At 42.9% G+C, this 21,638-nt stretch overlaps 1 protein-coding gene across 3 annotated transcripts in view; it reads left to right on the top strand.

Moving 5' to 3' along the window:
- Window positions 1-21,638, top strand: part of LOC139385237 (cGMP-inhibited 3',5'-cyclic phosphodiesterase 3B-like) — an 84,467-nt gene that overhangs the window by 50,617 nt on the left and 12,212 nt on the right. For 2 of the 3 annotated variants that reach the window (XM_071130381.1, XM_071130379.1), the window contains exons 2-8: window positions 14,634-14,684; window positions 17,425-17,673; window positions 17,995-18,143; window positions 19,265-19,368; window positions 19,492-19,705; window positions 19,851-19,948; window positions 20,163-20,320. In XM_071130381.1, coding sequence (XP_070986482.1) covers window positions 14,634-14,684; window positions 17,425-17,673; window positions 17,995-18,143; window positions 19,265-19,368; window positions 19,492-19,705; window positions 19,851-19,948; window positions 20,163-20,320 — 1,023 coding nt within the window. The remainder of the gene's footprint in view (window positions 1-14,633; window positions 14,685-17,424; window positions 17,674-17,994; window positions 18,144-19,264; window positions 19,369-19,491; window positions 19,706-19,850; window positions 19,949-20,162; window positions 20,321-21,638) is intronic. The other variant, XM_071130380.1, reaches the window with a different exon arrangement.

The raw sequence follows: 21,638 nt of genomic DNA, 5'->3' as shown, positions 1-21,638 counted from the left end.
TTGATTCTCTGGACAAATGTTAATTGCATATACTTCATTGAGAATGTATCACAATAGTCATTCTTCAAGCCTCTTGTCATGCCATTGGATTGATTAATGTGACGACTGCTGTTCATCGAATTATTAACTGTTTATAATTACGTGATTAAATGAATTAGGTAATTATTAACTCAGTAACCTGGGGCACCATGGGAAAATGTGGTTTTATTGAGTTTCTATTTCCCAAATTGTCATATGGTCCCAAAGTCCATTTATTGCATGTTACTGTTCTGAGGTAGGTTCTCCATAGGCCCATCATACTTTCCATTCCTCCACAGTGAGAGGACAAAGAGATTTTGTCTGCTGCCTTGAGATTTACAATGGGCGTGAGGTGTCATAAAACCCCCCACCTCGATACCTCTCGATCTCTCCCACTCTGGTGGGTGTGAGAGAGGTCTCTTGTAGGAATGTGGTCCATGGTATCCTGACCCGAACAGGCCAGTCATGACACTCTCAATATAAGAAAGTGGAGCCAACTGAAGAGTGTAACAGAATATTTATTATTGCTCCTGTCACATGCACTGATCGTAGCTTTTTCAAAAGCTTTAAAACTGTCACCAATGATGTTCAAAGTAATCCAACCTACAGAATAAACCAACAGACCACAAAATCATTTGTAGGCTGCAAATTGACCAATATAATATTTGACTTAAACATAATCATTTCAAACCTTGCTTACATTTGTATACGATCACATACACTACATGACAAAAACTATATGAACACATGCTCATCGACCATCTAATTCCAAAATCATGGGCATTAATATGGAGTTGGTTCCCCCTTTGCTGCTATAATGGCCTCCACTCTTCTGGGAAGGCTTTCCACTTGATGTTAGAACATTGCTGCAGGGACTTGCTTCCATTCAGCCGTAAGACCATTAGTGAGGTCGGGCACTGATGTTGGGCGATTAGGCCTGGCTTGCAGTTGGCTTTCCAATTCATCCCAAAGGTGTTCGATGGGGTTGAGATCAGGCTCTGTGCAGGCCAGTCAAGTTCTTCCACACCGATCTCGACAAACCATTTCTGTATGGACCTCGCTTTGTGCATGGGTGCATTATCATGCTGAAACAGGAAAGGGCCTTCCCCAAACTGTTGCCACAAAGTTAGAAGCACAGAATCATCTAGAATGTCATTGTATGCTGTAGCGTTAAATGTCACTTCACTGGAACTAAGGGGCATAGCTCAAACCATGAAAAACAGCCCCAGACCATTATTCCTTCTCCACCAAACTTTACAGTTGGCCCTATGTATTGGGGAAGGTAGCATTCGCCTGGCATCCACTAAGCCCAGATTTGTCCGTCGGACTGCCAGATGATGAAGCGTGATCACTCCAGAGAACGTGTTTTCACTGCTCCAGAGCCCAATGGTGGCGAGCTTTACACCACTCCACCCTACCCTACTCTCGGCATTGCGCATGGTGATCTTAGGCTTGAAGCTCCCGAAGAACAGTTATTGTGCTGAAGTTGCTTCCAGAGGCAGTTTGGAGCTCGGTAGTGTTGCAGCAGAAGACAGATGATTTTAACGCACGCTTCAGCACGAAAACTCTGAGCGCAGCCCTATCCAGAAATCTGTCAGTGACTTCTGATTTAAATTCAATTTTCACAGAACCATTTGTTGCAATTTCAATGAGGCTCTCTTGTTCAGATATCAGTAAGTGGACCGGAGGCAGGGCATGAAAGGGATAACGAATCCAGTCGTTTCTGTCGTCAGTTTTGGGAAAGTACCTGCGTAATTGCATACCCAGCTCACTCAGGTGCTTTGCTATATCACTTTTGACATTGTCCGTAAGCTTGTTCATTTGCACACAAAAAAAATCGCACAATGATGGAAAGACCTGTGTGTTGTCCTTGTTAATGCAGACAGAGAAGAGCTCCAACTTTTGAATCATAGCCTCAATTTTGTCCCGCACATTGAAAATTGTTGCGGAGAGTCCCTGTAATCCTAGATTCAGATCATTCAGGAGAGAAAAAACATCACCCAGATAGGCCAGTCGTCTGAGAAACTCGTTATCATGTAAGTGGTCAGACAAGTGAAAATTATCGCCAGTAAAGGTAACTTTAAGCTCGTCTCTCAATAAAATTTTTTTTTTTGAAACATGTCAATAATTTTCCCATTGATAACCAGCACACTTCTGTTGTATGTTGTAAAAGCTTTACATGGTCGCTGCCCATATCATTGCATAATGCAGAAAATACACGAGAGTTCAGGGGCCTTGTTTTAACCAAGTTAACCATTTTCACTGTAGTGTCCAAAATGCCTTTCAAGCTGTCAGGTATTCCTTTGGCAGCAAGAGCCTCTCGGTGGATGCTGCAGTGTACCCAAGTGGTGTCTGGAGCAACTGCTTGCACGCGTGTTACCACTCCACTATGTTTCCCTGTCATGGCTTTTGCGCCATTAGTACAGATACCAACACATCTTGACCACCAAAGTCCATTTGATGTCACAAAGCTGTCCAGTACTTTAAAAATATCCTCTCATGTTGTCCTGGTTTCCAGTAGTTTGCAGACGGGGATGTCTTCCTTAATTGATGCTCCATAAACTTAACGGACATATACCAGGAGCTGTGCCAGGCCCGCCACGTCTGTTGACTCATCCAGCTGTAACACATATAATTCACTGGCTTGTATGCGAAGCAGTACAAAACATCTCATTGTTTCAAAACATCTCCTGCCATGTCACTGATGCGTTGTGAAAGTGTTGTTTGATGAAGGTATTGTCTGTATAGTTTTTGTTGGCCTTTCCTCCTAGCATTGTTCCAGCCATTGTTCCAGCCATATCCGCATATCCAGCAGCAGGAAGAATTAAGTTCTCCACAATAGTATGGGGCTTGCCTGTCCTAGCCACTCGGTAGTTCAACATATAAGACGCTTCTAGCCCCTTCTTATTAATGGTATCTGTTGCTTTTATACAAAGTCATCTTTATTCTCACCAAAAAACTCCTGTGGCTTATTTTTCAAATTGTCATGTTTCGTTTCTAAATGTCTGCGCAAGAGTGAGGGTTTCTCGCGAGAGAGTAACGGTTAATGTAATTGGATGTTAATTATTTGACTAGGCTTCCTGTATTTGACGTTGTGGTGTTATTTCACTGAACACTAGATAGTTTAATTTAATTTTTGGCAGTGAACCGAGGCTACCTAGGCGAGAGAAAAACTTGACCCAAATGTATAGCCCCGTTGGAAAATATAAATGTACTGTTTGAAAATGTGAGAGAAAGAAAATGTATTTATATTTTATTTGGCGTCCCCGCGACGGCATTGCGCGTACGTACCCAAGTTTGGGAATACCTGGTCGATGTTGATTGCATGGCTGTGTGCTCGATTTTATACACCTGTCAGCAGCGGGTGTGGCTGAAGTGGCTGAAATAGCTGAATTGATATACTTTTCAACAGTTGAAGTCGGAGGTTTACATACACCTTAGCCAAATACATATAAACTCAGTTTTTCACATTTCCTGACATTTAATCCTAGTAAAATTTCCCTGTCTTAGGATCACCACTTTATTTTAAGAATGTGAAATGTCAGAATAATAGTAGAGAATTCTTTATTTCAGCTTTTATTTCTTTCATCACATTCCTAGTGGGTCAGACGTTTACATTCGCTCAATTAGTATTTGGTAGCATTGCCTTTAAATTGTTTAACTCGGATCAAATGTTTTGGGTAGCCTTCCACAAGCTTCCCACAATAAGTTGGGTGAATTTTGGCCCATTCCTCCTGACAGAGCTGGTGTAACTGAGTCAGGTTTGTAGGCCTCCTTGCTCGCACACGCTTTATCAGTTCTGCCCACAAATGTTCTATAGGATTGAGGTCAGGGCTTTGTGATGGCCACTCCAATACCTTGACTTTGTTGCAGAGATGGGACCAAGTCAATGTTTTACAAGTCACAAGTAAGTCTCAAGCCTTAGCACTCAAGTCCCATGTCAAGGCAGGCAAGTCCGAGTTGTAGCTCAATCTTGGGTGTAATGATCACGTTCCCGCACTGACTGACTGTGTGGAGGCTCATTGACTTAATGTTATGTTAGCCTACATGCTATACAAGCAAAGTTATATATAGCTGTCGGCTATATTAGCCACGACTTAACGTTCTTTGTGCAGCTTCAAATGTCGAACCAAGTTGGAAGTTGTTGCGCCTCCGTCTAATTTTCTTCCCGCATGTTTTGCAAGTTACGTTTTGTTGACTACAGCGTAGTCTTCATATCCGAAAATAATAATTTTGGGTATCATCTTTCCGAGGGCTCCGACTGGATTCACCCACCGACATTCCTCTGCATTGCAACGCACAACTTTTTCTCAGCTGCCACAATTTGATTGGCTGCTGTCCGATTCCAACTGTAATCCGTTAAATGAAGAGTTGATGCGCTGCACACTTTTTAAAAATATTATCATTTTTAATATTTGGGGAGGGTATCAAGTCAGTCCGAGTCACAGGGCTCAAGTCCAAGTTAAGTCACGAGTCATTGGTGCTGAAGTCAAAGTCCAGTTGCAAGTCATCATATTTGTGACTCGAGTCCACACCTCTGCTTTGTTGTCCTTAAGCTAATCATGTAAATGTAATTAATTAGGAAGTCGGGGCACCATGGAAAATCTTCAGATTACAAAGAAGTTAGCCATTTTGCCACAACTTTGGAAGTATGCTTGGGGTCATTGTCCATTTGGAAGACCCATTTGCGACCAAGGTTTACCTTCCTGACTGATGTCTTTAGATGTTGCTTCAATACATCCACATAATTTTCCTTCCTCATGATGCCATCTATTTTGTGAAGTGCATCAGTCCCTCCTGCAGCAAAGCACCCCCACAACATGATGCTGCCACCCCTGTGCTTCACAGTTGGGATGGTGTTCTTTGGCTTGCAAGCCTCCCCCTTTTTCCTCCAAACATAACAATGGTCATTATGGCCAAACAGTTCTGTTTTTGTTTCATCAGACCAGAGGGCATTTCTCCAAAAAGTGCCATCTTTGTCCCCATGTGCAGTTGCAAACCGTAGTCCGGCTTTTTTATGGCAGTTTTGGAGCAATGGCTTGTACCTTGCGGAGCGGCCTTTCAGGTTATGTCGATATAGGACGAGTTTTACTGTGGATATAGATACTTTTGTACCTGTTTCCTCCAGCATCTTCACAAGGTCCTTTGCTGTTGTTCTGGGATTGATTTGTACTTTTTGCACCAAAGTACGTTCATCTCTAGGAGAAAGAATGCGTCTCCTTCCTGATCGGTATGATGGCTGCGTGTTCCCATGGTGTTTATACTTGCAAACTATTGTTTGTACAGATGAATGTGGTACCTTCAGGTGTTTGGAAATTTCTCCCAAGGATGAACCAGACTTGTGGAAGTCTACAATTTTTTTTCTGAGGTTTTGGCTGATTTCTTTTATTTTCCCATGATGTTAAGCAAAGAGACACTGAGTTTGAAGGTAGGCCTTGAAATACATCAGCAGGTACACCTCCAATTGACTCAAATGATGTCAATTAGCCTATCAGAAGCTTCTAAAGCCATGACATCATTTTCTGGAATGTTCCAAGCTGTTTAAAGGCACAGTCAACTTAGTGCATGTAAACTTCTGACCCACTGGAATTGTGATTCAGTGAGTTATAAGTGAAATAATCTGTCTGTAAACAATTGTTGGAAAAATTACTTGTCATGCACAAAGTAGATGACCTAACCGACTGGCCAAAACTATAGTTTGTTAACAAGAAATTTGTGGAGTGGTTGAAAAATTAGTTTTAATGACTCCAACCTAAGTGTATGTAAACTTCCGACTTCAACTGTATTTATAGTGTGTGTGACCCACCACCTGGATCCGGTTCTATGTAGCAAAATGTACAATTGTGAGGTAAAACGTGGTATATCATCCACTGCAGTTGAGGAACAATGGGAAAGTAATTCTGCTTTGAAAGTTGCTAAACTTGTAACAACCCTTTTGAGGAAATGGCCATTGAATGTTTTGGTACACCTACTGGAGAGTTCTTCTTTGTTGACACTTGTTCACACCCTCTTAAGCCTTAGCCCCACCCATCTCTTTAAAGATTCACATGTGAGTCCATGTGCTAAGCAGAGTGAGTAGTTTAGTAAACAACCAAAGATTTCAAGACGAAGTAGTAGCCTACAATAAGGAAAAACTCTAGGTAAAAATACTCTATCTAGTCCTTGGTCTATATCCTAATCTGATTTTGGTGCAGGTCATGTTGTTCTTCACATTACCATCTCTGGTAAACACACACTATATCAAACTAAATCTAAGTGTATTTGTCACATGCGCAGGATACAGAAGGTGTAAACAATACAGTGAAATGGCTACTTTCATAGTAGCAATATCAAAAACAGAAAGTGTCTAGATAAATATATTTTATAAATCAGGTTTGGGAATACTTTGGAACATATTTCCAAAATTCAAATAAATTTGAACAGATTTTTCTTTTGCTCAGAAACTTGGGGGCCAAATAAAACCACGTGGGCCGCCAGTTGGGGAACTCTGGTCTATGGTGTGGCAAGCCGTCTGTCTGCAGACTGCAGTAGAGTAGTTAAATGTCCGGTTTGGTTGTGGGGATGTGGCTGACTGGGGGTGTTATTGACAGTTAAGGCCAGGCAGTCATCAGTCATCAAAGGATATGGCTGGTGTTGCAGCAGGACCAGGGTGTGTTATAGGGTGTTGTTTTGGTGTGCTTCCCTGACAGGCTGACCCTGGTTGGCGGGTGGGGCGGAGCGGGTTGAGGGCTGTAGCGTGTCAGTGTGGAGTTATTCGGCTCTCTGTCATAACCCAGGGCTAGGGGCAGGCAGGTGAGAAACGCACATACTGACACTTTCCCCTCTCCCAGCCACTCACAACACACAGCTCCCTCCTCACAAATACCTCACCTCACACCAAGAACCAAAACACCTAACAAATTTGGTCTTCCCAATCAATGAACTATTTGAGATTTTTTTTTTATTACACTGAACAAAAATATAAACGCATCATGCAAAGTGTTGGTCCCATGTTTCATGAGCTGAAGTAAAAGATTGCAGAAATGTTTCATACACAATTTGTTTACATCCGTGTTAGTGAACATACAGTGCCTTGCGAAAGTATTCGGCCCCCTTGAACTTTGCGACCTTTTGCCACATTTCAGGCTTCAAACATAAATATATAAAACTGTATTTTTTTGTGAAGAATCAACAACAAGTGGGACACAATCATGAAGTGGAATGACATTTATTGGATAATTCAAACTTTTTTGACAAATCAAAAACTGAAAAATTGGGCGTGCAAAATTATTCAGCCCCTTTAAGTTAATACTTTGTAGCGCCACCTTTTGCTGCGATTACAGTTGTAAGTCGCTTGGGGTATGTCTCTATCAGTTTTGCACATCGAGAGACTGACATTTTTTCCCATTCCTCCTTGCAAAACAGCTCGAGCTCAGTGAGGTTGGATGGAGAGCATTTGAACAGCAGTTTTCAGTTCTTTCCACAGATTCTCGATTGGATTCAGGTCTGGACTTTGACTTGGCCATTCTAACACCTGGATATGTTTATTTTTGAACCATTCCATTGTAGATGTTGCTTTATGTTTTGGATCATTGTCTTGTTGGAAGACAAATCTCCGTCCCAGTCTCAGGTCTTTTGCAGACTCCATCAGGTTTTCTTCCAGAATGGTCCTGTATTTGGCTCCATCCATCTTCCCATCAATTTTAACCATCTTCCCTGTCCCTGCTGAAGAAAAGCAGGCCCAAACCATGATGCTGCCACCACCATGTTTGACAGTGGGGATGGTGTGTTCAGGGTGATGAGCTGTGTTGCTTTTACGCCAAACATAACGTTTTGCATTGTTGCCAAAAAGTTACATTTTGGTTTAATCTGACCAGAGCACCTTCTTCCACATGTTTGGTGTGTCTCCCAGGTGGCTTGTGGCAAACTTTAAACGACACTTTTTATGGATATCTTTAAGAAATGGCTTTCTTCTTGCCACTCTTCCATAAAGGCCAGATTTGTGCAATATACAACTGATTGTTGTCCTATGGACAGAGTCTCCCATCTCAGCTGTAGATCTCTGCAGTTCATCCAGAGTGATCATGGGCCTCTTGGCTGCATCTCTGATCAGTCTTCTCCTTGTATGAGCTGAAAGTTTAGAGGGACGGCCAGGTCTTGGTAGATTTGCAGTGGTCTGATACTCCTTCCATTTCAATATTATCGCTTGCACAGTGCTCCTTGGGATGTTTAAAGCTTGGGAAATCTTTTTGTATCCAAATCCGGCTTTAAACTTCTTCACAACAGTATCTCGGACCTGCCTGGTGTGTTCCTTGTTCTTCATGATGCTCTCTGCGCTTTTAACGGACCTCTGAGACTATCACAGTGCAGGTGCATTTATACGGAGACTTGATTACACACAGGTGGATTGTATTTATCATCATTAGTCATTTAGGTCAACATTGGATCATTCAGAGATCCTCACTGAACTTCTGGAGAGAGTTTGCTGCACTGAAAGTAAAGGGGCTGAATAATTTTGCACGCCCAATTTTTCAGTTTTTGATTTGTTAAAAAAGTTTGAAATATCCAATAAATGTCGTTCCACTTCATGATTGTGTCCCACTTGTTGTTGATTCTTCCCAAAAAAAATACAGTTTTATATCTTTATGTTTGAAGCCTGAAATGTGGCAAAAGGTCGCAAAGTTCAAGGGGGCCGAATACTTTCGCAAGGCACTGTATCTCCTTTGCCAAGATAATCCATACACCTGACAGGTGTGGCATATCAAGAAGCTGATGAAACAGCATGATCATTACACAGGTACACTTTGTGCTGGGGACAATAATACGTCACTCTAAAATGTGCAGTTTTGTCACACAACACAATGCCACAGATGTCTCAAGTATTGAGGGAGCATTCAATTGGCATGCTGACTGCAGGAATTTCCACCAGAGCCATTGCAAGAGAATTGAATGTTAATTTCTATACCATAAGCCGCCTCCAACGTTGTTTTAGAGAATTTGGCAGTACGTCCAACCAGCCTCACAACAGCAGACACATGTGTAACCACACCAGCCCAGGACCTTCACATCCGGCGTATTCACCTGCGGGATTGTCTGAGACCAGTCACTCGGATTGGGTTTGCACAACCGAAGAATTTCTGCACTAACCGTCTCAGGGAAGCTCATCTGCATGCTCTGCATCCTCACTAGGGGTCTGGACCTGACTGCAATTTGGTGTCGTAACCAACTTCAGTGGGCAAATTCTCACCTTCGATGGCCACTGGCACGCTGGAGAAGTGTGCTCTTCATGGATGAATCCCAGTTTCAACTGTACCGGGAAGATGGTGTCATGTAGCCGATCAGTTTGCTGATGTCAAGATTGTAAACAGAGTGCCACATGGTGGTGGTGGGGTTATGGTATGGTCAGGCATAAATACGGACAACGAACTCAATTACATTTATTGATGGCAATTTGAAAGTACAGAGATACCATGAAGAGATCCTGAGGCCCATTGTCATGCCATTCATCTGCCATCATCACCTCATGTTTCAGCATGATTATGCACAGCCCCATGTCGCAAGGATCTGTACACAATTCCTGGAAGCGAAAAATGTCCCAGTTCTTCCATGGCCTGCATACTCAACTAGACATGTCATCCGTTGAGCATGTTTGGGATGCTCTGGATCGGCGTGTACGACATTGTGTTCCAGTTCCCGTCAATTTACAGCAACTTTGCACAGCCATTGAAGAGGAGTGGGTCAACATTCCACAGGCCACAATCAACTCTGTGAAGTAGATGTGTCAAGCTGCAGGAGGCAAATGGTGGTCACACCAGATACTGACTGGTTTTCTGATCCACACCCCCTACCTTTTGTTTAGGTGTATGTGACCAAGTCATGAAATCCATAGATTAGGGCCTAAGGAATTTATTTCAATTGACTGGTTTCTTTATATTAACGGTAACTCATTAATATCTTTGAAATTCTTGCATGTTTATATTTTTGTTCAGTTTATCTTCACCACATTTCACCTGAGCTGTAAACATATGATCAGTCTGGTATATTAGGAATTAGGCCCTATATTGTGACTATATTGAGTCCTATATTGTGACTATATCAGGCCCTATATTGTGACTATACTAGGCCCTATATTGTGACTATATTTGGCCCGTTATTGTGCCTATACTAGGCGCTATATTGTGAATATATTAGGTGCTATATTGTGACTGTCAGGCCCTATATTGTGACTACACTACTACACTAGGCCCTATATTATGACTATACTAGGCCATATATTGTGACTATACTAGGCCCTATATTGTGACTATACTAGGCCCTATATTGTGACTATACTAGGCCCTATATTGTGACTATACTAGGCCCTATATTGTGACTATACTAGGCCCTATGTTGTGACTATACTAGGCCCTATATTGTGACTATACTAGGCCCTATATTGTGACTATACTAGGCCTTATATTGTGACTATACTAGGCCCTATATTGTGACTATACTAGGCCCTATATTGTGACTATACTAGGCCCTATATTGTGACTATACTAGGCCCTATATTGTGACTATATTAGGCCCTATATTGTGACTTTATCAGGCCTCAATTGTGACCCTCTCATACAGATAAGAATGTTCCAGTATGTTTACCTCCATTTGAATTTACAAGTAGAGCAAGTAGAGTTGTGTTAAAATAGGAGAGGATGAGAGGATGTAGCAAACGTATTTGCATTGGTACAGTTGTACACAGTATTGTACCATGTTACATAAACATATGTGTTTGTATGTGTAGCCTATTTGGATGTGTTCATCCTCATGACAATCCTCCTCTTTCTTGTTAAGAATAACACATGATGCTCTCTTTTGACCTAAAAACTGGTGAATCTGTAATTAGGCAGGTGTGTGTGTGTGTGTGTGTGCGCGCATAATGTTGTTGTTACACACACAGGGGCTAGCTAACAGGCCTGTGTATTGTGGCCATTGAACTATGCTGTTGACTCACATTTCCCTGTCTCTGGAACTGTTACGTTCACTGTCAAATCATGTGTGAACAGAGCTTGGCATTTTTCGAATGAGACTACATGTTGAGGTGAAAAGAGGAACATAGAGTGTACAGAGAGATATGAACAGGCCGTGCATGCGTGCTCACAGAGGTGTGAACAAAGCGTCAGAGGGACACACGTGTCTGAGGAACACACTCCCTGGCTCCAGTCTGACAGCCAGGCCAGCAGCACGTCTCGACTGCGTCAACCACTTCACTCCATGGCAGCCTCTCTCTCTCCCTGTCACTCCCTCTCTCTCATCTCTCCCTCTCCTCTCTCTCCCTCCGACCCATCTCTCTCTCTCCTCCGCCCGCTCTCTCTGTAAACAAACAGACGTCCGACAGATCTTTCCTCCGGCCCTCTCCCGCCATCCCGTCGCCATGGCGTTTGGAGCATTGTTTGCTGGCCTCTGAGTTGCCATGGCAGTGCTTATTTGCTGTACTAAATGTTTGGCCGCGTTGTACAGATTCTGATGACAAACACGGAGCATCCCGTGTCTGATCAATGAAACTGCCTCTGATTGGAGAGGAAGGAACGAGGCATCTCATAGAAGCGCAGCACAGATACACTTGTCATCCAATCTAACCTATTTAATGGCCTCGTATTCTTTGCGTCTGGTGTCCTTTGATGCAGCTAAAATATGTTTTGGGATGACATTCCCCTGACATAAATGCTTTGGTTTCTGTGTTCATTCAGAGGATCTCTGGTCGCAATTCTTGGTCTCTGATACTCAATTATTATTTACAACAGCACTGGTATCACTCACACTCCCAGGGTGCATCACTCCTCACCACACCTGCTCTCACACTCTGTAGCAGTCTACTACTGAACACACAACCTAGACTAAGGGTCCTGTGCGATCACAAAGATATCTGTATTTACTACGTTAGTTAAAGCTAAATAACAAATGTCTTTGAGGATTACACATTGGATTCATGTGATTCATGTCAACGTTTACAATTTTGTGAAACAAAGAGACCTGGATAATAAATGCTTTCTTACATTGCAGAAAGGAGGTTGTTTTCATAGCCCTGCACTATGTTCCAGTGCATTGGGGACCAGTGAACTAACACTTAAGCATCAACGATGTACCAATGATTTACAGTGTAATTATAAGATAGTGCATACTGGTCTACTTCAATCTTACATAATGACTAGGCTTATACTGCCTGGGATTGGGATTTGTGTCTATTTAGATGTGAATTGCTGTGTGTTTTTGTGTTTAAGTCTGAGAGGTGGTCTGTGACTAAAGACTAGAGAGAGCAGAGGCCTTGAAGTGTGTCCATACATCCACATGCCTCTAGCACACACCCTTGTGGCCAGTAGAAAGACTACATGCTCTCTGAGTCTTGAGGGAATGAGTGTTTGCTCTCTGGGTTTAACCTGGCGACTAACCTGTGTTCCTCTCTCCCTCAGAGGACATGTATAGTGATCACCCAGTATGATGGCAAACTGCTCCCAAGACACATTTACTTCAGGACAGACTGTTCTGCTCGGTCTAGACTATAGATCATCCACAGATACTGTTGGGTGTTTGTTGCTGTTATTTTATTCTTCCCAGAAGTGGTAGTTTGATCATTTAAACTCATTTATATGCCAATCCTACTTAAAATGTTTTATTGGAGTGAAAATACTGTCCAAAATGAGGCCAAACTAGTGAATTAAATAATATCAACAAATGGCAAAAATGGTATCGTTCTAGAGGTTGTACTGTAGATCTAGGCCTATCAACCAATTCACATCAATTCAACACCCACTGTAGATCTAGTTGTTGCAGTGTGTCGTAAGTAAACCTACAACCCAGTATGTGACAACGGAAGTTCAACACTCGTGGCATAGTAGCAGTTTGTCTGTGTGAGACTGAGCTCTGTTTGGTGACTTTTCTCTGACAGATCATGTGGAAATGCTGGTCATTGACGTAATGGGGGCTAGATAAGATCTGAGAGTACCATTGTTGACGTTTCATTGTGGTTGGCTGCTTGCGGTGGTTTGCATTTTGTGTTTTTCCTTTCTACAAAAGGCATAAGTTAGACACAATAGCTCTCTCTGTGTGTGTCGGCCTAAATAACACTACAGCAGTTGAAAGTCCACAGTTTGGTAATTCGTCTATGTAAGCTGTTTGACCTGATTCTATCATAACCTAAAGTAAACACGAGGGTAACTACTAGAGGTGAATAAAGTAACAACACTATCTCGTTGACCTCTTTAATATGCTACAACAGTTACACTATGTCTAATGTTGTAAAATAGCCTGTTTCTCGTTGACCTCTTTAATATGCTACAACAGTTACACTATGTCTAACGTAAAATAGACTGTTTCTCTTTGTCGACCTATTGTATTAGAACTGATGCATATTGTATTAGAACTGATGCATATTGTATTAGAACTGATGCATATTGTATTAGAACTGATGCATATTGTATTAGAACTGATGCATATTGTATTAGAACTGATGCATATTGTATTAGAACTGATGCATATTGTATTAGAACTGATGCATATTGTATTAGAACTGATGCATATTGTATTAGAACTGATGCATATTGTATTAGAACTGATGCATATTGTATTAGAACTGATGCATATTGTATTAGAACTGATGCATATTGTATTAGAACTGATGCATATTGTATTAGAACTGATGCATATTGTATTAGAACTGATGCATATTGTATTAGAACTGATGCATATTGTATTAGAACTGATGCATATTGTATTAGAACTGATGCATATTGTATTAGAACTGATGCATATTGTATTAGAACTGATGCATATTGTATTAGAACTGATGCATATTGTATTAGAACTGATGCATATTGTATTAGAACTGATGCATATTGTATTAGAACTGATGCATATTGTATTAGAACTGATGCATATTGTATTAGAACTGATGCATATTGTATTAGAACTGATGCATATTGTATTAGAACTGATGCATGTGTTGAAGTACTTCACCTCTTACTTCACCTCATGATAAAACAACAATCGTTGGTTGTGAATAATGAATACCTGCATGTGCATATATAGATATAGATAGATATATAAACTCAGCAAAAAAAGAAACGTCCTCTCGCTGTCAACGGTATTTATTCTCAGTGGTCTGAGAATGATCAGCTGTCCGTCCTGTCTCCCTGTAGCGCTGTCTTAGGCGTCTCACAGTATGGACAATGCAATTTATTTCCCTGGCCACATCTGCAGTCCTCATGCCTCCTTGCAGCGTGCCTAAGGCACGCTCACGCAGATGAGCAGGGACCCTGGGCATCTTTCTTTTGGTGTTTTTGAGAGTCAGTAGAAAGGCCTCTTTAGTGTCCTAAGTTTTCAGCACTGACCTTAATTGCCTACCATCTGTAAGCTGTTAGTGTCTTAACGACTGTTCCACAGGTGCATGTTCATAAATACTTTATGGTTCATTGAACAAGCATGGGAAACAGTGTTTAAAATCTTTACAAAGAAGATCTGTGAAGTTATTTGGATTTTTTTGAATTATCTTTGAAAGACAGGGTCCTGAAAATGGGATGTTTCTTTTTTTGCTGAGTTATGTATCTGTAACACACACGTCCTAGCAAGGCCTCCTGACTGCTGTGTGTGTTTCTCTTGTTCAGATGATCCTATGGGACTGGGACCTGAAGCAGTGGTACAAGCCCCAGTATCAGGTTAGTGTGTTTTCTCTCTCTCTCTCACTCACACACACACACACAGACACAGACAGACAGAATATACTCCTCTGGATACAGTATATCACTGTTAGAGCACATGTGCAGTCTATCATTCACATTAGGGTTGGGGATAATTTCCTATTTTACTTTCAATCCATCCATGGAATTAATTGTAATAACATGAATACAACTATAGATCATCAACCCTCATAGGGTAACAAGTGAATTAGATTTCCCAGAGAGGGCATTGAATTGACCAAATGTAAGTAAAAGAGGATACTGACTGAAAATAGTATTAGTGTAGTAACTGTAATTTAGTCATATTTCAAAGAATTGAGGCTGGAATTAATAAGTAGAGAGGTGCATTTTTTTTAACCAACTCCAAACTTTTAGGAAATCAGATTTATCTCGTTACATTTTGGAGAGCCTCCACATAATCTTTCTAATCTAGTATACTGGCCTTGTGTTTCAATTTATTGTCAAATCGCTGACACACGTTTTATGCTAGGTCTACTTTATGCATCGCAGAATGGAAGCATCTGTGTTTTTGTAAGCTTGTGTGTATGTGTGTGTGTGTGTGTAGATGTTTGAACTGTGCATGTAGGCCTGTGTGTGTGTGTGTGTGTGTGTGTGTGTGTGTGTGTGTGTGTGTGTGTGTGTGTGTGTGTAGATGTTTGAACTGTGCATGTAGACATGCCCGTGTGTGTAGATGTGTTTGAACTGTGCATGTAGGCCTGCCCGTGTGTGTAGATGTGTTTGAACTGTGCATGTAGGCCTGCCTGTGTGTGTGTAGATGTGTTTGAACTGCATGTAGGCTTGCCGTGTGTGTGTGTGTGTGTAGATGTGTTTGAACTGTGCATGTAGGCCTGCCGTGTGTGTAGATGTGTGTGTGTGTGTGTGTGTGTGTGTGTAGATGTGTTTGAACTGTGCATGTAGGCCTGCCGTGGTGTGTAGATGTGTTTGAACTGTGCATGTAGGCCTGCCCGTGTGTGTAGATGTGTGTGTGTGTGTAGATGTGTTTGAACTGTGCATGTAGGTCTGCCCGTGTGTGTAGATGTGTGTGTGTGTGTGTGTGTGTAGATGTGTTTGAACTGTGCATGTAGGCCTGCCCGTGTGTGTGTGTGTGTAGATGTGTTTGAACTGTGCATGTAGGCCTGCCCGTGTGTGTAGATGTGTGTGTGTGTGTGTAGATGTGTTTGAACTGTGCATGTAGGCCTGCCCGTGTGTGTGTGTGTAGATGTGTTTGAACTGTGCATGTAGGCCTGCCCGTGTGTGTAGATGTGTGTGTGTGTGTAGATGTGTTTGAACTGTGCATGTAGGCCTGCCCGTGTGTGTAGATGTGTGTGTGTGTAGATGTGTTTGAACTGTGCATGTAGGCCTGCCCGTGTGTGTATTTTGTGCCTTGTGTGTCTTGTCATCCTGTTGGGGTCCACAGTGTTTTGCAGACACGCTGTACAGGTAGATCAACAGGAAGCTGTGCTCCTCTGACTGACGTCTGCCCCACTCATAACTCACCACTCATTGTGGCCACAGAGCCGGTAGCCTTCAAAAGTAGCCTAGTTCTCCAAACTCTCTAGTATTTTATATGGGGTCTATCAGCACAGCAACAGTCAGTTGGATAGGCAGGGTGAAGAGGGGTAGGGGTGCAGGCAGGATCTCCATCAGCGTCATGACATACACACAGCCTCCTAGCTGTCGTCACTGGGCCAGGGAAGTGCCAGCGCTGCACTTTAACTCCACACACAGGCACACACACCAGCACCATGCCCAGACAGCACCATGCCCTGCCAGCACCACTCCCCTTTATTACTGACATCACTGGTCCAAACAGCCTTTCAATTACCCAGCATCAATGCCATGAGCTCAGCAGCGAGCCTGTCTGCCCTTCACACTACCCTCCACTGCTGTAAGAGGAGTGACAAGTACAGTCCCATCACAATGAGGCCAGCAGTGTCCTGTTACAGCTATCTGACAGTCTATCTGCGTATGTGTGATACCTGTAGATGTCCTGGGCCCAGATTCACCAAACACTTTTTACGCAAAAACTTAAGAAGCTTCTTAACAAGAAGAAAAGCAGTTCATATGTGCAGATCCTCAAAAATGTCTTAATCATGAGAAAATCATGAATTCTTTTCTCATGAACTTCTCAGATGTCTTCTTACGAACTTCTTAACAATCTTCAGATGTTTGTCTTTAGACAGCTAGCTGGCTGGGTTGCCTATCTAGCAATGGCAATCATGTTCGCATATTTCTAATTGGGATTATTGGTCTAAAATATGAACTTGGGCTAAAAACAATTAACACTGAAACTTTCAGATGAAGTTTGTGAGTCAATTGAACATGTTCAATAGCTCCCATTAGCATATTCTTTCACTGCCATGTGTTTAAGACGAGGGTTTAGCTATCTGGGAATTCAAAAAAGAAATAACTTTATTTTCAAGCATCTCATTTCTTCTTACTTTTTGCTTAAGAAGATACATAAGAAGTAACATAAGAACATTTCCAATAATCATTTTGAGGAATAGCAACTTCGCTTAACTTTCTTCAGAAGTCCATAGTTAAGGAAAAAATGGCAATTAAGAAGGAATTTCTTCTTCAGATGGTTTTGTGTTTGGTCATTTAAATCCTTTCTGGGTTCATTAGATAGTGTAAAGGACACCATTCTCTCTTCTTTAGTACAGTATATACTGTATGTTTGTGCTCTGCTGAATGAGGCATGTCTCCTCCATGTCCCCAGGGAGCGGTAAGTGGTAACGGAGTGGACCTGTCGGTCATCAACGAGGCCAGGAACATGGTGTCTGACCTGCTGATGGACTCGTCCCTGTCGCCACACACTGTCTCGTCCCTGCGCAGCGTCAGCAGCCTCATGGGGACCTTCTCTGGCTCCTGTCGGCCCAGGGTCAACCCCTTCACCCCCTTCCCAGGTTTCTACCCCTGTACCGAGGTGGAGGACCCTGCAGAGAGGGGCGACAGGAAGCCCATGAAGGTGGGCCCTCCAGCAACCTTCTGAATGTGATACTAGCAGGTCATAACTAACACACAGACAGAAGCCTGCTGAGACTAGCAGGCCAACACATTATCCACTAACACATTATCCACTTATACATGGTATCTTATCCTCATAATGAATGTTCCTCTTCTATGTGTTCACCAGTGTTATGTAGATTTAGTTTAGTTGTTTTAGTTGTACACCTGCTCTACTCTGTGTAACCTGGTGGTGAGCTGAATATAGATCTGCCTTTGACTGTGTTATAGCATCATTGCCCATAATGTAATAATGTCTCCCTCCTCCCCTCCACACACCTAGGGTCTTAGCAGCAGGAACAGCCTACCAACCCCCCAACTCCGCCGCGGCTCCACCTCCTCCCCTCTCCCCCCTCTGGAGTCGGCCTCCTCCCGCTGGGAACGCAACAACGGCAAGAGACCGGGACCCCACCCTGACCTCAATATGACCAGGTACGACCACACACACCTTGACCTCAACATTACCACACACACACACAGTGACTTCAATATGACCAGGTACGTCCACACACACCTTGACCTCAACATTACCACACACACCCTGATCGCAATATGACCAGGTACGATCACACACAGGTGGGACTTCAGAGTTCAGACACCAGGTTAAAGGTTAAAGACATGCCCCGGGTAATTTGGCGAATACTTTTTTTTTTTTAAACCTCACGCTTTCGGCTGGATGTGTCAATGTGTAGTTCATACATGCATAATCTATGAGCAGAATAACTGTCTTACCTCAATTAGCCATGAAATCCCTAGTTTGAAAGCAATTTTTTTCTGCAAGCTTTGCGGTGCCATTTTCTCTACATTACCCCCATGTGGACAAGCCCCCTAGCAATTAGAGTTTTAGCAAATGAGCTTCAGCCCCCCACCATTTGAGTGACAGCTAGCAAGACACACACACACACAGTAAAGAGAGCAATGACTTGGTGCTCATATCTGCACATTTGCAAGGTAGTATGGTGTTTTCGGGGACCACTTTTGCACACGGGCACTACTTTCAGAACTACTAATTAAAACGTATACAAAAGTACTGGAGCACATCTTTCAAGGTCAGGTCATTTTCAACATGGCACACTCTCTGTCTTTACCCTGATATGAACAAGCAGGCCCTCCCTCAGCAACACATTCTTTGTTACCATGTGTCTTTGATTAAACTCCCTGAAGATGTAGTGCCCCTTTATATCCACTGGGGGGCAGTAGTGGTCAAGCTCTGTAAGCTGATATGCCTAGCAGATAATGACCATAACATTCCTTCATTCTCTTTGTTCCAACACTGTTTAAATGACTCACTTGACCTTTTAGGGATCTTTGACTTCTTCAAGGATACATTTTCAACGTTGATTTTCATTGTCTTACTTTGAGCACCAACAGAGTCATATAATTAGTGTTACTGTATACTGTATGCTATATTTCTCTAAGTTCATCTTTATACATAAGAGCGGGTGTGAAAAAGTTCATCATTATAATGGTGTAGATTGAATATGGAAGCATTTTAACTGATGTTGTCTCATTAGTTCTAGCAGTAAGTACCATGGTGTGTGTGTGTGTTCCAGCACGGGGTCTCTGTCCAATGGGCCAAATGCAAACCTGTTGACCATCCCTAAGCAGAGGTCCTCCTCTGTGACCCTGACCTACCATGCCGGGCCCAGGAGAGCAGGTGAGATCATGAGGATTTACTGTACACACAGGTCTGATACACTGTGTGGAAGTAGAATGTGTTTTTAAGTTGTTTGACTAGCTCTCTCTCTCTCATTTCTTTCCCATCTCTCTCACTCTACAGGTGCGTCCCCCAGTCTGAGTCCTGTCAGCTCCCCCAGCCACAGTCCTCAAGGGGGAGGTCTCTCCTCCCAGGTTACGCGCCCCCCGGTGGAGTTTCCCGACACAGCTGACTTCCTCACCAAGCCCAGCGTCAACCTGCACAAGCCCCTGGGCTACATCCTCAGCTCCGCTGACTTCCAGGGGCCCTATCGCAGCCCTGCTGCCCTGTGCACCAGGTAGGGCAATTTACTACCCCCTTCCCCTACCCCCTCCATTATCTCCTGGTGTTGTAGAGCCAGTTCAGCTGTAGAGTAGAGTTGCATTTCACCACGTGTGTTGATGATAATGGCAGCTGTGTTTGTCCCTCTGCTCACCCTGTAGCTGTGGTCGTCAGATGCTGAAGAACATGCCCAGTATGGAAGCAGGGGAGGGACACCTGCCATTCACTGGTCATGCTGAGGCCCAGCGCAGACGCTCAGGTATGACACCTGCTGGAATGTAGCCTCACTCTGTACAGACATAGGCTGCACAGTGTTTTTGGGCACACACCCATGGCTTACTGTTTCCACTCTCAAATGACTGAAAACCATTTGGACATGATGTACCAGAGTTAATTCATTAGAATAATGCTTCCCACCGAAATGCGAAACTAGTGGTCAACTCACTGTGATGTGCAATGTGTCTCCTCCACAGCAGGTGAGGGGTCAGAGTTCATGGGGGAGGCACTGATCAGGGAGGAGAGTGTGGAGGCCGAGTCGATGGAGGACAGGAGTCCAGACGCAGGGAGCCGGGGCCAGACAGACAAGGAGAAGCAGAGCGCCACCACAGAGCAGCAGACTCAGGAAACAGAGGTACGCAGTGCTACAGTATGCTAAGGGTGCATTCCCACACAAGCTAACGGATGAGTATGAGCTATGTACCATTGTGAGAGTGTTTTGGTAGTGCATTGTTTAGCACAACCTCATGCAACCTGACACGCCTCCCCTCCGCTACTCCAACGCACCTTCCACATTGAAATACATTGTGTTGGCTCTTTCATTTTACTCTGTGTTGCCCTGTGTGAATGCACCCTACTGCTAGGCTAACATCGCCGTGCTGCAGACTTAAGAAACAAAGGTAGGCTACGCTGTTACATAACAGTAGCTTTGAAGGGATATGTCTCAGTCAATGCTAACACCTTACAGCGTTCGTTAGCCTTCCTGTGTGTAGCATTGCTGCCACTAAACTATCTGTTAGTGGAATTAAATTCCTATGTGTTTATTACCCAATTCAATTAATACACTCAGCCCATTTCTAAGGATTTGTAAGATACTTATTTGCATAAAATGGGCGGAGACCAGTCTCAAAATCAAGCACTAGCGTTTATTCTCGAGAGTACTGAACATGATACAATTTACAACAGGTTATAAACTGAAAATGACATCATTAGGTTTCAAACTGTCCCGTCCCTCCTCCACTCCGGTACAATGGCAGTATACTTCACAAGCCTTCCTACATAGTCTCCCACCAGTTTAGATAATTTACGACCAAGCCAAGGTCTCCCTGTGTAGATAAGCATTCTAGCCAGTCTGACGATAAGTTAATTCGTTTCTACCAAGGAACAGACCGTCTTTGTTCAAATTCTTGATTATAATTACACACGTTATATTCAGTACTAGGATTAACATAAAATTCATACATCTATACAGTAATTTAAGAATATTCTGATTAGTCAGTCCTGATTGAAATGTATACATAATTTTGTCATTATTGATAGCAATCCCTTAACACTATCCCAACCAGGAGACTCCCTCTGAGTGAGATAACACACTCAGGCCAACACATGTAACAGTGTAGCTAGCTATAGGATGTGTCCTCTAGTTCTGGGAACACAGTAAAGGATTTCCTCAGACACTCATTGGGTGCATGTCTTTCAGTCTGTTGTGATGTATCTAACAGCCGTGTAAAACCAGTGTGATGGGGGGTAGTGTTGATCTGGCTCTGTCCTGGAATGCCCCCTCTGTTTACTTGGGCTGTGCTCTCACTTTCTTTATTGGACAAACCAAGCCTTGTTAAATCAAGCCAGCTGTTAAGACAACTGTGTAGGGTTCATCTGAGGATTCTGTGGGGTAATTCAAAAGTGAATTATTCAAAAGCCACGCATACATAGTCAGTCTGGAGCCTGCTTCC

This window comes from Oncorhynchus clarkii, chromosome 26 (assembly GCF_045791955.1).
Source record: "Oncorhynchus clarkii lewisi isolate Uvic-CL-2024 chromosome 26, UVic_Ocla_1.0, whole genome shotgun sequence".
In the NCBI taxonomy this organism is placed as follows: domain Eukaryota; kingdom Metazoa; phylum Chordata; class Actinopteri; order Salmoniformes; family Salmonidae; genus Oncorhynchus; species Oncorhynchus clarkii.
Note: the sequence above shows the minus strand (reverse complement) of the source record. Positions and strands in the feature narration are given on the sequence as shown.